This window comes from Porites lutea, chromosome 2 (genome assembly GCF_958299795.1).
Source record: "Porites lutea chromosome 2, jaPorLute2.1, whole genome shotgun sequence".
NCBI classification, from domain to species: Eukaryota; Metazoa; Cnidaria; class Anthozoa; order Scleractinia; family Poritidae; genus Porites; species Porites lutea.
In genome coordinates, this window is record NC_133202.1 from 33,534,122 (window position 1) to 33,546,705 (window position 12,584).

Below are 12,584 nucleotides of genomic sequence, written 5' to 3' on the forward strand. Positions count from 1 at the left end.
TGGTAAAACAAATAACGAACACTTACCGAAAGCATTTTTCAAGGTCATACGAAAATCACTCTAACTTGAAGTTGCGAGAACGAAACCTTTCATCTCTTTCTCCTTTCCTCCAACACTATACACTTCCTTGAGGCTTAACCAGTTTGAAACCAGATCGACTGCAGGTGCGTAAAAGGGATCCTGTCCATTTGGAATTTCTTGTCTGCGGACAATTAAAGGCTACACAGTCTAGACAAGTTCAGAAATATACTCTATAGTTTTAATCAGGAGCCGATTTTATTGTTCGTTTGTTGATGTAAATTAGCACTGAAATATAGTATTATTAGATTTTTAAGCTTTAAAAATTCTTGTTCTATCCTTTTTTCAAAACGTTGATATTATTATACTTCTAATAATGTGGGCCAACCTATTTAACTTCGTAATAGCGGGTTTTGATGCTACCCTCTTTTATTACAGAATACTACTATTATTATTGTTATTATTGTTGTTGTTGTTGTTGTTGTTGTTGTTGTTGCTATTTCTCTCCTTTAAAATGGATTCAAATCTATGCTTCCTGTCTGTTCAGATCAATTAAGTCAATTATTGTTGTTGTCGGAATTTCACTTAGAATCCATCATTCTAAACGAAACTACAATTTTACAGCATATTTAAACATGGTTATAAAATATCAAGTTATCTAGACTTTACTAGAAATTCAACCAATAGGAAAGACCTAGTCGGAAAATTCGCATAAGTAACCACAAACTCATGATTGAAACTGTAAAATATTATGAAACTCCCCACAACGATAGATTCTGCCCAGTTTGTAACTCTGGTATAATTGAAGACGAATTTCGTTTTCTCTTGCATTGTCCAAAGTGTTTTCAATCCCAAGGGAAAACTTCTACAATCAAATCCAACAAAATTTTGTCGATTTTAATCAGCTATCTTTCACAGAGTTAAAACTTAAATTGTTGAATTCACGGGATGTTTCTCTAAATTCACATTTGTTGAAATTTGTTTCATTATGTAAATGATTTACGTAATAATGTGTTATCAAATCATACTGATGACACTTGACTGACCATTGTATTCATTGCATTGTATCATCATTAGTATAAATTGTAACTCTATCTTCTCTCTTCTCTCTTTTCTCTATCTTCTCTATCTTCTGTATCTTAAAAAGCTTTTGCAATACTGTAACTACATATAGTCGTGCAAATAAAGCTTATGTTGTTGTTGTTGTTGAAAATTACATTTCCCAGGACTAAATTTGGGCAGCGTACCTTAGATGAAACGGGGTCTTTCGGGACTTGTTTCCTTGCCACTTCCTGTGTCACATACAGTATTCGCCTGATATCAGACACTAAATGTGCTCATTCCAAAAAAGTGTATTTTTCAATGTGGTTTTTAAAATTTTATGCAGAAAATCTAGGCAATGATTTGCAAGGGCCCCAAAAAATTCCTACAAACTGAAAATTACATTACCCGTCACTCAGTCTAATGTTCCGTCATTCAGATAAGGTACTGGTCAAAAAGTATAGTGGGCTGGGCCGGAGCAGAGAGGAGGTGGGTCATGAGGTTTTGAGCCTTGTGCAAGGGGCGGGTCGTGCAATTTTCAGCTACCCTTAGGGGGTGGGTCACCCTATTTTATTACATAGATAGGCACTAACTACTAACGAGACAGTTGACTACACTTGTTATATAAAACACAGCCAGCTGGAATTATTGCAAAAATACTCACAAACCTCTATACGGGGGATGGAACCCTCTGTTAACCTCTTTTTTTTTTTTTTTTTGCTCTAACGTGCATGTCCTTTGATGATTTTCCTGTTTTGTAAGGACATGATTGGTGGTTCTTTAAAAATTTATTGAAGTTATAGTTGGTTTTGTATAAGATTCCATTTTTCAAGCTTCCTTTATAGTAGACACTGAGGGCTGGTAATGTGTCACGGATGAAAATATTTCTTTTTCCTCCTTGTTGTTTTGTTTTAGGAGTTTAGACTCCCTTTTGTGAATTTTATTTCTGATAGTGGGTTATCTATCAAAGATTGTGGGTAGCCTCCGTCCATCAAGCGTTTTTTTTTTTTTTCATTTGAATTATTTTCCTCAAGGTTGTTTCTGAGGAGTTTTTTCGTAGGATTCTCAAGGCTTCTCCTTTGACAAATCCTTTTTTGAAGAATGGAGGGTGACACGAGGTGAAAATGTGTGTGCAAGAAGGTTTCCGTTTGTTTAAAATGTGTCTTTGCATCAAGGATAGTTTTTTCCTTGAATCTTGTGCCTTCGTATACAACCGTGTCTAAAAACGCAGTGTCAGTGTCAAATGTTTCGGCCGTGAATTCAATAGTTGGGTGTGTAAGTGTGCTTGTTCAATGAAGGCTTCGATGTCTGGTTTACTCATGTCCCATAGGGAAAAGACATCGTGTATGTAGCATTTCCAAACTGTTGTTCTAAAGACAGTTTTGCTTAGAGTACGTTGTTGTTTCAATATATCGGCAAAGGAATCAAAACTGCTGTCTTTGTGCCCATTGCAGTTCCATGGTTTTGTAGGTAGTCCTTTTCATTGAAGTGGAAGAAATTTTCTTTGAGGATTAATCTAAGCATTTCCGGCAAGTAATGTGTAGGAATGGGTTGTAGAAACTTTCATATTCTTTGTGACAGACAATTTCAATATACCCACGTTTTGCTGTATATTTTTGTCAAGACTAATAACGTCCATCGAAAAAAGAAATGTTCGGTTTTTCACATTTGTCTTTTCAGTGAACGGTATGATTTCTGTGATTTTGATATTGGATGTAGCAGTGTATGAACAAATTTTGTCAAGCACAGAACAAGGTTTTATTGGATTATTAAGAGGAAACCAAACATCCATGTTTTAACTAGGGGGTGGGTCATGCAATTTCCAACCCTGCTTTAGGGGTGGGTCAGTCATTTTTGTGCCGAAGGGAGGGGGTGGGTCATGCGTTTTTTATCAACCACATTTCCAAATGCTCCGGCCCACCCCCCCCCCCCCCCCATACTTTTTGACCAGTCCCTAAGAATATCATTTGTTTAGACTATTTTAGTACACCAATACATGAACAAATTAAAGGGAAAATGATCAAGGTCAGTTCCTCTATCTATGAAATACTTTTTCATTATCTCATCGAACAACTTCCTAAAAGACTTCCTACGGCTTTCAGTGCTATTGATTAAAACCGAGTACGAAGCAAAATACTCGTAGCAATCTTCAAAGGAACTTGGCATAATTGGACGAAAGCTCGAATTTTCTTCCAAATCGCTGAACAGCTTTTGGGGAGTTAAGCCAAACACATTTTTCCAATCCTCATCAAACGGTGTTATTAGGGAGTTTTCTTTAATTAAGGTACCCACAAATGCCCAAATTTCTGCCATCCAAGGAAGAGAAATATCAGGTATACTCCAAATGATAGCAAACCTCCCATCTGGCGCAAGAACTCGATGAATCTCTTCAAGAGCGGTTTGATTGGCGAACCAATGGAAACTCTGAGAGGCAATCACCACATTTACACTTCCGTCAGGGAGGTCTAAAAATAAAGCAACGAATCAAGAAAGAAAAAGAAATACAGTTAGTCCCTTAGCTAGCTCATAAGCTGATAGCCTGCGTAGCAGACGTTATTTAACCCTGGTAGGCAGCCCCGATATCTTTTTCTGGACCCCCCCCCCCAATCCCAACCCCCCCCCCCAACGGACTTAACGAATTACCGGAAGTGCGTTTCGAATTTCCTGTCACCCTGATTGGCAGATCGACAATGGCTTTTTAACGGGCCAATCATGGCGCGTACCCAAATCCTGTTACACAGGTGGGGCCTAGAACAAGGCTTTCCGTGCTGTTTCGCAGACGAACTTAACCCTAACTCGTCCCCAGTCATCTCTAAGTTGTCTCTACTCATTAATTATTTACTAGGGAAGCGCTTGGGTTATCCTTCCCGTCATCCCCTTCGTTAACGAGCCTGTTCTCGTCTTCCACGCCAAATGCTAATAATGAGAGACGACTGGGGACGAGTCAGGACTTAACCAGAGTTTAGTTTCGTCTGTGGTGCAGGCTCCATTGAGGACTGCGAACAAAGAGAATGGCTGCATTTACAACTGGCGATTTTGTTAGAGCTCGGAAAAATGAAACTTCATTCCACAAGAGGCAAATTTGTAGTACCAAAGACGGAACCTTCCCTTTCTTTTTCCTTTTCTCCGCCCAACTTCCCTGTAGCCTCTGCCTCTCGTTTACACATTTTGACAAAAAAAGCCACCAGCTAGTCTACAGGCAGAGGAGAGAGAGCAAGCAGGTGTCAGGAACTCATGCAAAATCTACCGTAACATCTGACAGTAGGAGTGTCAGTTTTTGCAATTTTTACTGATCGTGTATGCCTGTTACTTCTACCCATGTGTAAGCTTGCTAGCTCTCCCTCAATCCTAGTGTAATTGGACTACATAATAAAATAGAGCTAATCCACCGGGCACTCTAGAATGGGTCTGGAATGCACTCGCATATTGGACAGGTAAATTTTCATTACATAAAAGTGTAAAGGATAAGAATTTTAACCACATTCACTCACTGGAGCGAGTATTTCTTAAACCAGCTCGCTGCGTGGTAACGTCGGTTCAATCGATCCATCCTCTTCGCCCGTGAAGCATTTATTCTCCATTTGCAAATTTCCCACAATGAGCGCGCACCTTGTTTGCCCACCTACCCAAACATTTTGCATAAACATTGTCTTCAATTTCTCTCGGGACGACTGCAATACCCAGGAGAAATGTAAAACAAAGGTTATGTAAAATTTTGGGGGGTAAAAAACATGGTGCATTATGCGAGATGTGCAAGCGGCCAATGATAATTTACCCAATCCCTCTGCGCCTGCGCACACAAGCATTACAGTTGCGAAAAACGTTTTCTCGTTTGAGTCGCGTCCTTAGTTTTTATGTGTTCTTAACAAACTCATGATCTGCCCCGAGGGGTACTCTCTATAACGACCTATACGGGGGGGGGGGGGGGGGAGGGCGCCCTAAAGGGATTTCACTAGTTGACGTATATGAAAAGGAAGGGAAATCTGTCGTTTCGGTTGTAAAAATAGCCCAGCGTTCTGGTTTTGTGATTTTTTATTTGGGCGAGGCCCAAATAGAGTAATGGAAACGGCTTGTTTTGACGCAAATGTGCAATAGGCACGCAATACGTGCTAACGTAAACAAGGCAAGTAAACAAGCGAAGCGAGGCGAATGTCTGCCATGCGAACGTCTTGTACAAGGTAAGAGGCATGTGGGAAAGAGAGCTCTGCTAGCACAAGGTACTTAATCGCACTTTTACGATCTCAAAAGTTAATTTGAATCTTCAGTATTTTTGCCTCATCGAAATTTGGAAGTCTGAAGTCCAGGGATGAAATCTATCAAAAATATTTGGAATATTAACGTCGGGTTTTGGTCACAATAAGATCACATGCAACGAACCTTGAAACACAGAAACTCAAAAAACGGATCGAAATCCACCAATCACAAATCATAAACAATAACCTTTTGGACCCGTTGAAGAAAACTTTCGTTTCCTAAGAGGTCCGCTAAGATGATTGACGTCTGACATTTTTTTGACGAGAGGATCGAAATGCACCAATAATAGAAAGACAGTTTTAGTGGCATGTTTCCTAAGAGGTCATCTGAATTTGCGGTTTTCTTTATTTTATGTCCATTTTCTTTTCTTTATTTTGTGATTGGTCGATTTTGTTAGGTCGAGTGGATAATCCAATGAGGGACGATTTGGATATCGTTTGATCCGAAATTTTTCGAAGCAGCAGTGAGAAGCAGTTTGGATAACATTTGGCCGCGGCGTTTCAAGGAACGTGTTAATATGTTGTTCAATCATGTTATCCCGGGTTAAACTTACAAATGCACACACTGTCCGCGGTAGGCCCACACTAAAATATAACCCTGAGTGTTTTCGGAATGGGCTGGTCCGCGAACTCAAAGAAAAACAAAGCAAATTATCAAGACATTCAATGACATCAAAGACTCATGGACCCCATAGACGTAATAACAAATTGGAATATCAGGAGTGTACGTGTAAAATGGATAAGAGTTTGAACAGAGGAATGTTGAACAAGTTTGAGAGTCGCAAGATTTGTGTAGCTGGTTATCAGTGCGACAATAGTGATTTTGATTTTTGCATTGCGGAACACAGCGAGTTGTCTGTGATAAAAATATGTTTCGATGAAGGAAGAGACGATTGTCAACAATTGAAACCAAAAGGGACTGAGGCTTCTTTTGGAACTACGGTGATAACTGCAACAATTCTTTTTATTATTTCAATTTTGTTTAGCAGGGTGACGGTTAATAAACTTTTTTTTGTATTGCGTGTTGTGTTTTTTCATCTAATTGTGTATGTTGTGACGCAGTACATGTACGATGCTGTGCGTCGAGATTTTGCATTATCAGCAAGTTTTGTGTGGAGAGTGTTTTGATGGCAGCGAGGTGACGACAAGAGAAGGTAATGAGCTAGTTGTACCGAAGGAAAATTGTGTTGTGGAGGAAATAAAAGAAGCTGAATTGAGATCTCGTCGTGGGAAATTTATTTATAACAGAACTTAAAATTTCATTGGTTAAATCAGGTTAGTCCAATTATATTTTCGGCATGACAAATTACCACAAAATCGAGATTGTAATTCGAAACTCGCGTTGTTTTCAAAATTTGCATAAATCGGGCGCTGCAAAGAAATATTTAGGTTACAAGCGCTTCGAAATACTGTACAACAAGTAAAAGCTATGCCGTTCTGAAGGTGGTATATCTTTCAAAACTATCGATTCTCAAAGCAGCGGTTTAAATGTTAAAGCCCGTGGCTGGTTGAAATCGTCTCTTGTTTGCTTTCAAACGATTTAGGATGGATCGAATCGGATCGTTCACTCAACAAATTTAGAAAGATTTACTTGACTTTTCATCGAACTGTCTTTTTTGTGGAACGAACTGACTATTTTATGGAATTATCTGACTATTGATTGGAACGATCTGACTTGGAACGATGTCAACGATCTGACCATGGAACGAAATGACCGGTTACCGTCATGCCCCTAGCAGACTTACCGATGAGCAAATTAAAATCTTTGTTACAGAAAACACGGAAAGTGACACTTTTTGTATGGAAGAGTATTCGGAAAAATACACCATTGTCGTCTGAAATTCATTGTTACGTTAAAAATAGAAAAGGTTTACACTTAAACAGGTACAGAAGTTAAACTGTAACAGTGTGAGGTTTTTACTTAAGGGGCAACTCCAAAACTAGTTCGTAAACGAGGGAAGGTGTATCTGTCGTCTAAGCATCAGAGCACAGGCGATTTAGGTGGAATGAGATATCCAAATAGGCTTCTAAGTAAGAATTTACCCCTCTGTAAAAGTAATTATCCATTTTATAGTGCTTAAAACAGTTTGAATCACCGGGTTAATTTTGGCCAATTTATGCTTTGTACTGATATAGAGAAGAATCCAGGACCTTCAGTTTATGTAGATGCTACAAAAACAATTAATGTTCCATACTGTCAAGGAAATGTTACAGGATTTGGGGAAAATGGTGGACAACGATGTGTCGCAATGAGTCTGTGCGCTTTAATTTACAGTAAGATAACAAAGATTACTTCAGTTCATGATTTGACTCAAAAAATGATTGTTGGTATTCAATTATATTCCAGTCTGTCACTGCTTGCAAGACAATCCATGTTAATGTTAACAAAATTGCCAGGAATGGTTACAGTGTTTGAGCAATTTTTCCACCTTGAAAACATGCAGTGACAGTTATACTTGTGACATCCATCACTACTGTATATGCCACTCACAGGTTACAGCATTTGAAACACTCTTGGCTTTGAACTACAGTTCATTCATTTTAACGGTGGCAATTATTGGTGTTGGTATCTACAGCACTGAGGCTGGGGGATATAATGTATGTGATTCTCATGCTAGAGATATGTATCATAACAGTCATAGTGATGGGACATGTGTATTGTTGGAAATACCATCCATGCATAAATTAGTACAATGTTTTCAGACTCTACATAGGAATGAGGATATATATGAACTTAAAGGTGTACATATTGCCACCTATGAACCTCATCTTTTCTCAAGTAATGTTGAAAATTGTAGTATATCAAATGTTAATAGCTATCAATGTTCCTGTAAACAGTGCTACCCTATAGCAGTTTATGCAATGTGTTACTCTCTTATTAATCCTTGTGGGTACTGGACTTAAGGAACTTTATTTGCCCTTGTTAGTAACCGGAATACACTGTACAAAGTGATGGGTGTGAAAACACATCTGTCAGTATCAGTGGAGCTGAGATAAACCTTACTCTCTGGGCCATAACCACTTATGTCATATGTTGCAATTTGGCTCCAAGCATGTCTGCATTGAAGATGTGCATATTTTCAAACATTGTCGTGAAATGACATTATTTTTGTTGTGGATTGGGACATACTGTATAAGCTGTGTGGTTCAGCAAACACGTGGAGTGAAGGATTTGTCTTCTCATGTAAGATATGATGAGAGTTCTTTAGCTGCAATGAGGCATGTTCAAAGTATCATACCATTAGTCCGACCACGCCCAAATATACGTTCACACAGCGTCTTGTTCCTATTTTAAAGACAGCAGTTGAAAGGATGCAAAGTTCTAAACTAGAACAGCCTCGTTATAAGTTGACTAAGATAGTACGCACGTTCTGATTAGCCGAGAGGCCTGTTTTGATGAGAGTATGTAAACACTGTTGTGACGTCAAGATGTTTTGCTGCGCGCTCGCTAATCACGCAAGCATCGAGCAAGCACGAATTTGAAAAAGGTTTTTGAGTTGAGAAGTTCACTATATTTACCCATTTCCTCGTCGGCTGAAACTTGGAAAATCTTTACAAACACACTGTGTCAATTTCTTACGCTTAAGCTGACATTTTAAGCGAGAAAAATCCGTATTTTGGAAAGCATCTTTTTTGCAAAACAAGAACTGATTACGCGCACGAAACGTCGTAAACAACACTTCGCGACCGGCAAGAATTTCTCTTTTAATCAGTGCCATAAGCAAAGATTTTTGCTTTTTTTCCTGTGGAAAGTTATGTTACAAAAGCAATTGAAACTTTTTAACTGTGAAAACATAGCCTAATAAAAACAGGCGAGGGGTTAGGAGAATTCTCGATAGTTATGCCGAATTCTCTCAACACCCTCTTTGTTTATATCCGGGCTGTGCAAACAAGAAAAACCGTTTTCTATTGCTCAAATGGAAGATATACGAAAGGGATACCTTTGCTGTCAAAAAATAGTATATAAAGGGGTAAAGGGTTGTACATTGAAATCTGAAGAGCTGATCGTGTACTACGTGAAAATTAGACATCATCACTAGAAATCTGTTATAAGCCCTAACCTTGAACTCTAACACCCGCCAAATCACGCCATATCACGTGTCTCCGGGAGGGTAAGAGTCCAAGTGTCGCGTTGATGTCTCGCAAAGAAGATGAACCGCCCCCGGGTACAAGCCCTTAAAAGTAATAAATGAAAAATAACTGCGAATGACCGCATACGAATACGCTGCAGAACCGACGTAGGATCTTAAGAAGACCTGATCAGCAAAAATGTACTAACACAGTGATATTTGCAAAGCTGATCGCACTACGTGGAAACAAGAGGCATAATAGGACTTTGCAAGACATCAACACGACATGGATAGAATTGAACACAAAACACGCAAATCAACTGTGTTAAAATCTTTTAACCTGGTTGTTTTGAAGATCTTTAACCAAGGAGGTTACTCGAAAAATTACCCAGGTTGCTTGCTAAATGCGTCTAATGCCAACATCAAGGTCAAAAGTGATGTGTAATAAGCCGCAATAATAGCAAAACTGGTCATGACCCTCTGCCATGTCATAAAAAGGCCAACTTACGTATGTCCTCCGCGGCACACTGGATAACATCAACATCAGGCTGTAGGCGTTTGAACTGTTCGCACATTTGGTCAACAGGATCACTTGCAATAACTCGGACATTCTGGTCCTTCAGCACTTCTAACATCACCCGAGTAAACTTTCCTGTACCCGAGCCAAGTTCCAAGACCTTTGATTGTTCAGTGGTCTTGTCAAGTAGTCGAAGCTGTTTCAAGAGGAATTTCACTGCCTCAAGAGGGTAGTCATTGCGGGCCTTTTCATAATTGGATGCTTGAGCAAATCCTTTCTGAGCAATGTTAATGAGCTTGGGAGTGCTTTCCTGATTGTCAAGGTCACTTTGATCTTTGCTCGCCATTTTGGAATGACCTCCGTACCTAAATGACCGAGTAAAAGATAAGTAGTAACCGGGGGAGGCAGAACACTAAGCATATTTTCGCCCATACCAACAATTTATGACATCACATCCGGTTTCAAAGTTGCTGCTCTACTCTGTCACGAAGAAGCAAGATGGGTGTGCAATATAATGCCATTTGGTTTTTTTGGTTTTTTCATTATTTCAACCCACAGGAATTTTTTATTTTGATTAGAAATAAAACGTAAACTACGGTGACAAACATGAAGCTAAACAAGCGCATAGTTAAAATAGAATTTCATTCACTGAACGTTTCGTATGTCCAAACATACAGTACATCTTCAGAAGTAAACGTAAGCTTAAAATTTTGAAATATATAATAACGCAACAGTAATTTGAGTAGCTAATGAGTTAAGCGATGAGTAAGAGAAGAGGAGGTGATCAAATCCGGACAAATACGATAACAACGGAAAGCAAGAGTGCGGACAAGGTTGATTTTGTATTTCCTAGGGGTGAATGAATCCCACTTGGTATAAAGACCTGCAAAAGTTTCTTACGATAAATATAGATGTAGAGAAGTTGTGTTGATCAGTACGTTTAAGGAGAGTAAATTTAAACAGGGGCCCATAACCCCGGGGGGACTCCGCATATGAAAGGGGTGGGGATGCTCGTCGGAAATTTTGAATTAAACCCCTAAAGGAGACCGATCTGGGCGACGCCCAAACTTTTTTTGACCCCTTAAAGAGACCATGTTAAAACACAGACAAATGAGAAAACTTGGGTTATATGAATGGAGTAAGTAAAACGAATTAAAAATATACACATCAAATATATATTTTTATATTTTTTCGCGTGCAACCCTAAACGAGACCTTCACTGCTAAATATGATGGCGTTTTGCCCAGAACACTCTAAGTGAGACCAAAATCCGAAATTTACACCCCCTAAGCGAGACGACGAGTATCCCCACCCCTTTCATATGCGGAGTCCACCCCCCGGGCCCATAACCCAAAAAGTATTTTGATCAGCACCTCTATCCTGTTCTCCTCTATTTTTCTCTTTAATAGAGTTTCTTTTATTCTACAATGTATATCTGCGACTTCCTGGTTTTAAAAAATATCTCAAAGTGATCCCATTTAACAACCCGGAAATCAGATATACATTGTAGAACATCAATAAAAGAAACTTTATTGATTCGAGATTTAAAGCCTGCTTTAAATGAAAATGTTGCAAGTGAAGGACTTTTTCTCTAGCAGCATCATATATTATAATTTCCTGCTGACTTCAGATTTAGGTCTGTCATCATCATTTGTTGTCATTAACTATTGTTTTTACCTCTGTTTATTAGGGTCTAGTCTTTTTGTAGATGTTCAAGAAGGGACGGACCATTAAAAACCTTATGGGGGGGGGGGGGGGGGCGGGCGAAGTACAGAGTATATATTCGCGCAAGGGAAAATTAAGGGACCAGTCATAATTTAAGTTGGAGGGGGGTGTGGAGGAGAAAGTGTTTTTTATTTCAAATTTTTTCCAGACCCCCACTAATAGCACCCATGTTTTTTAGGTACCCCCCCTTCAATCATGTTAAAAGATTTAAGGGCCCCCCTTTCTTATACATAATACCCAAATGGTAATAACAAATAAAATTTTCTTTACTTTACCGTTCTTACTCACGGTCACTTCCGAATGTGCCAACTAACAACAGAGGAGCACTTCACACTAAACTGAGAAAGAGATTTCACCTAGAGCCTCTCAAACAGCTTATAGAGCAAGGATATATCAGTGATTGTGTTATAATTGAGATAAGACAAACCATCGAAAGGTGAGAGACCGACAGGACCGCTTCAAGGAAGAAAGAAGATAATCAGCCAAAGCTTACTGCTTTTTATATGAGCAGTACATGCTCTAATAGCAAAAAACTTGACGCTGACACAGACAGTGAGTCCACATCAACCTCATCTGCAAATATTGATTCGGATAGTGAGATTGCATAACATGACTTTATGCATGTGAATCATTTGTTAAAATGCCAATGAAATTGTTTCAGTGTTACACAATAATGGATGTTCGTGTTGATGCACCTACTATTTGAGCATTAAATCTTTTTATAAAAATGCTTGTTTTAGTGTTACAACAATATAGGACTTTGTGTGTAAAACTGAAACAAAATCAGGTCCTTTAATACTCAAACATCATGCTGCTCAGTAGGATGCTACTTAATAATGAAACTTGAAGACCCCCCAAGGTCATCTTTTGGCATTTTAAGGCCCCCCATATTCCATCCAAAAAAAATTGAAGGCCCCCCAATTTCTCCTCCACCCCCCCCCCCCCCCCCCCGCCTCCTCC

General features: G+C 39.1%; 1 protein-coding gene across 1 annotated transcript; it reads right to left on the reverse strand.

Annotated features, from left to right (window-relative positions):
* Positions 1 to 60: 60 nt before the first annotated feature.
* Positions 61 to 10,245, reverse strand: LOC140926090 (uncharacterized). Its single transcript, XM_073375887.1, has 4 exons — positions 9,891 to 10,245; positions 9,374 to 9,487; positions 3,416 to 3,524; positions 61 to 202 (listed from the first exon to the last, which is right to left on the reverse strand). Exons 1-4 carry the CDS (start codon positions 10,243 to 10,245, stop codon positions 61 to 63), a joined length of 720 nt encoding a protein of 239 aa, XP_073231988.1.
* Between the last annotated feature and the right edge of the window lie 2,339 nt (positions 10,246 to 12,584).

What these genes read in the sequence shown, in the direction of transcription:
- LOC140926090 (XM_073375887.1), bottom strand. Translation starts at nt 10,245, where the DNA reads ATGGCGAGCAAAGATCAAAGTGACCTTGACAATCAGGAAAGCACTCCC. An exon ending in GTGTGCCGCGGAGGACATAC is followed by an intron (nt 9,488 to 9,890) that starts GTAAGTTGGCCT and finishes ATTACTTTTAAG; the next exon opens with GGCTTGTACCCGGGGGCGGT. An exon ending in GGCGGGTGTTAGAGTTCAAG is followed by an intron (nt 3,525 to 9,373) that starts GTTAGGGCTTAT and finishes CTTTATTTTTAG; the next exon opens with ACCTCCCTGACGGAAGTGTA.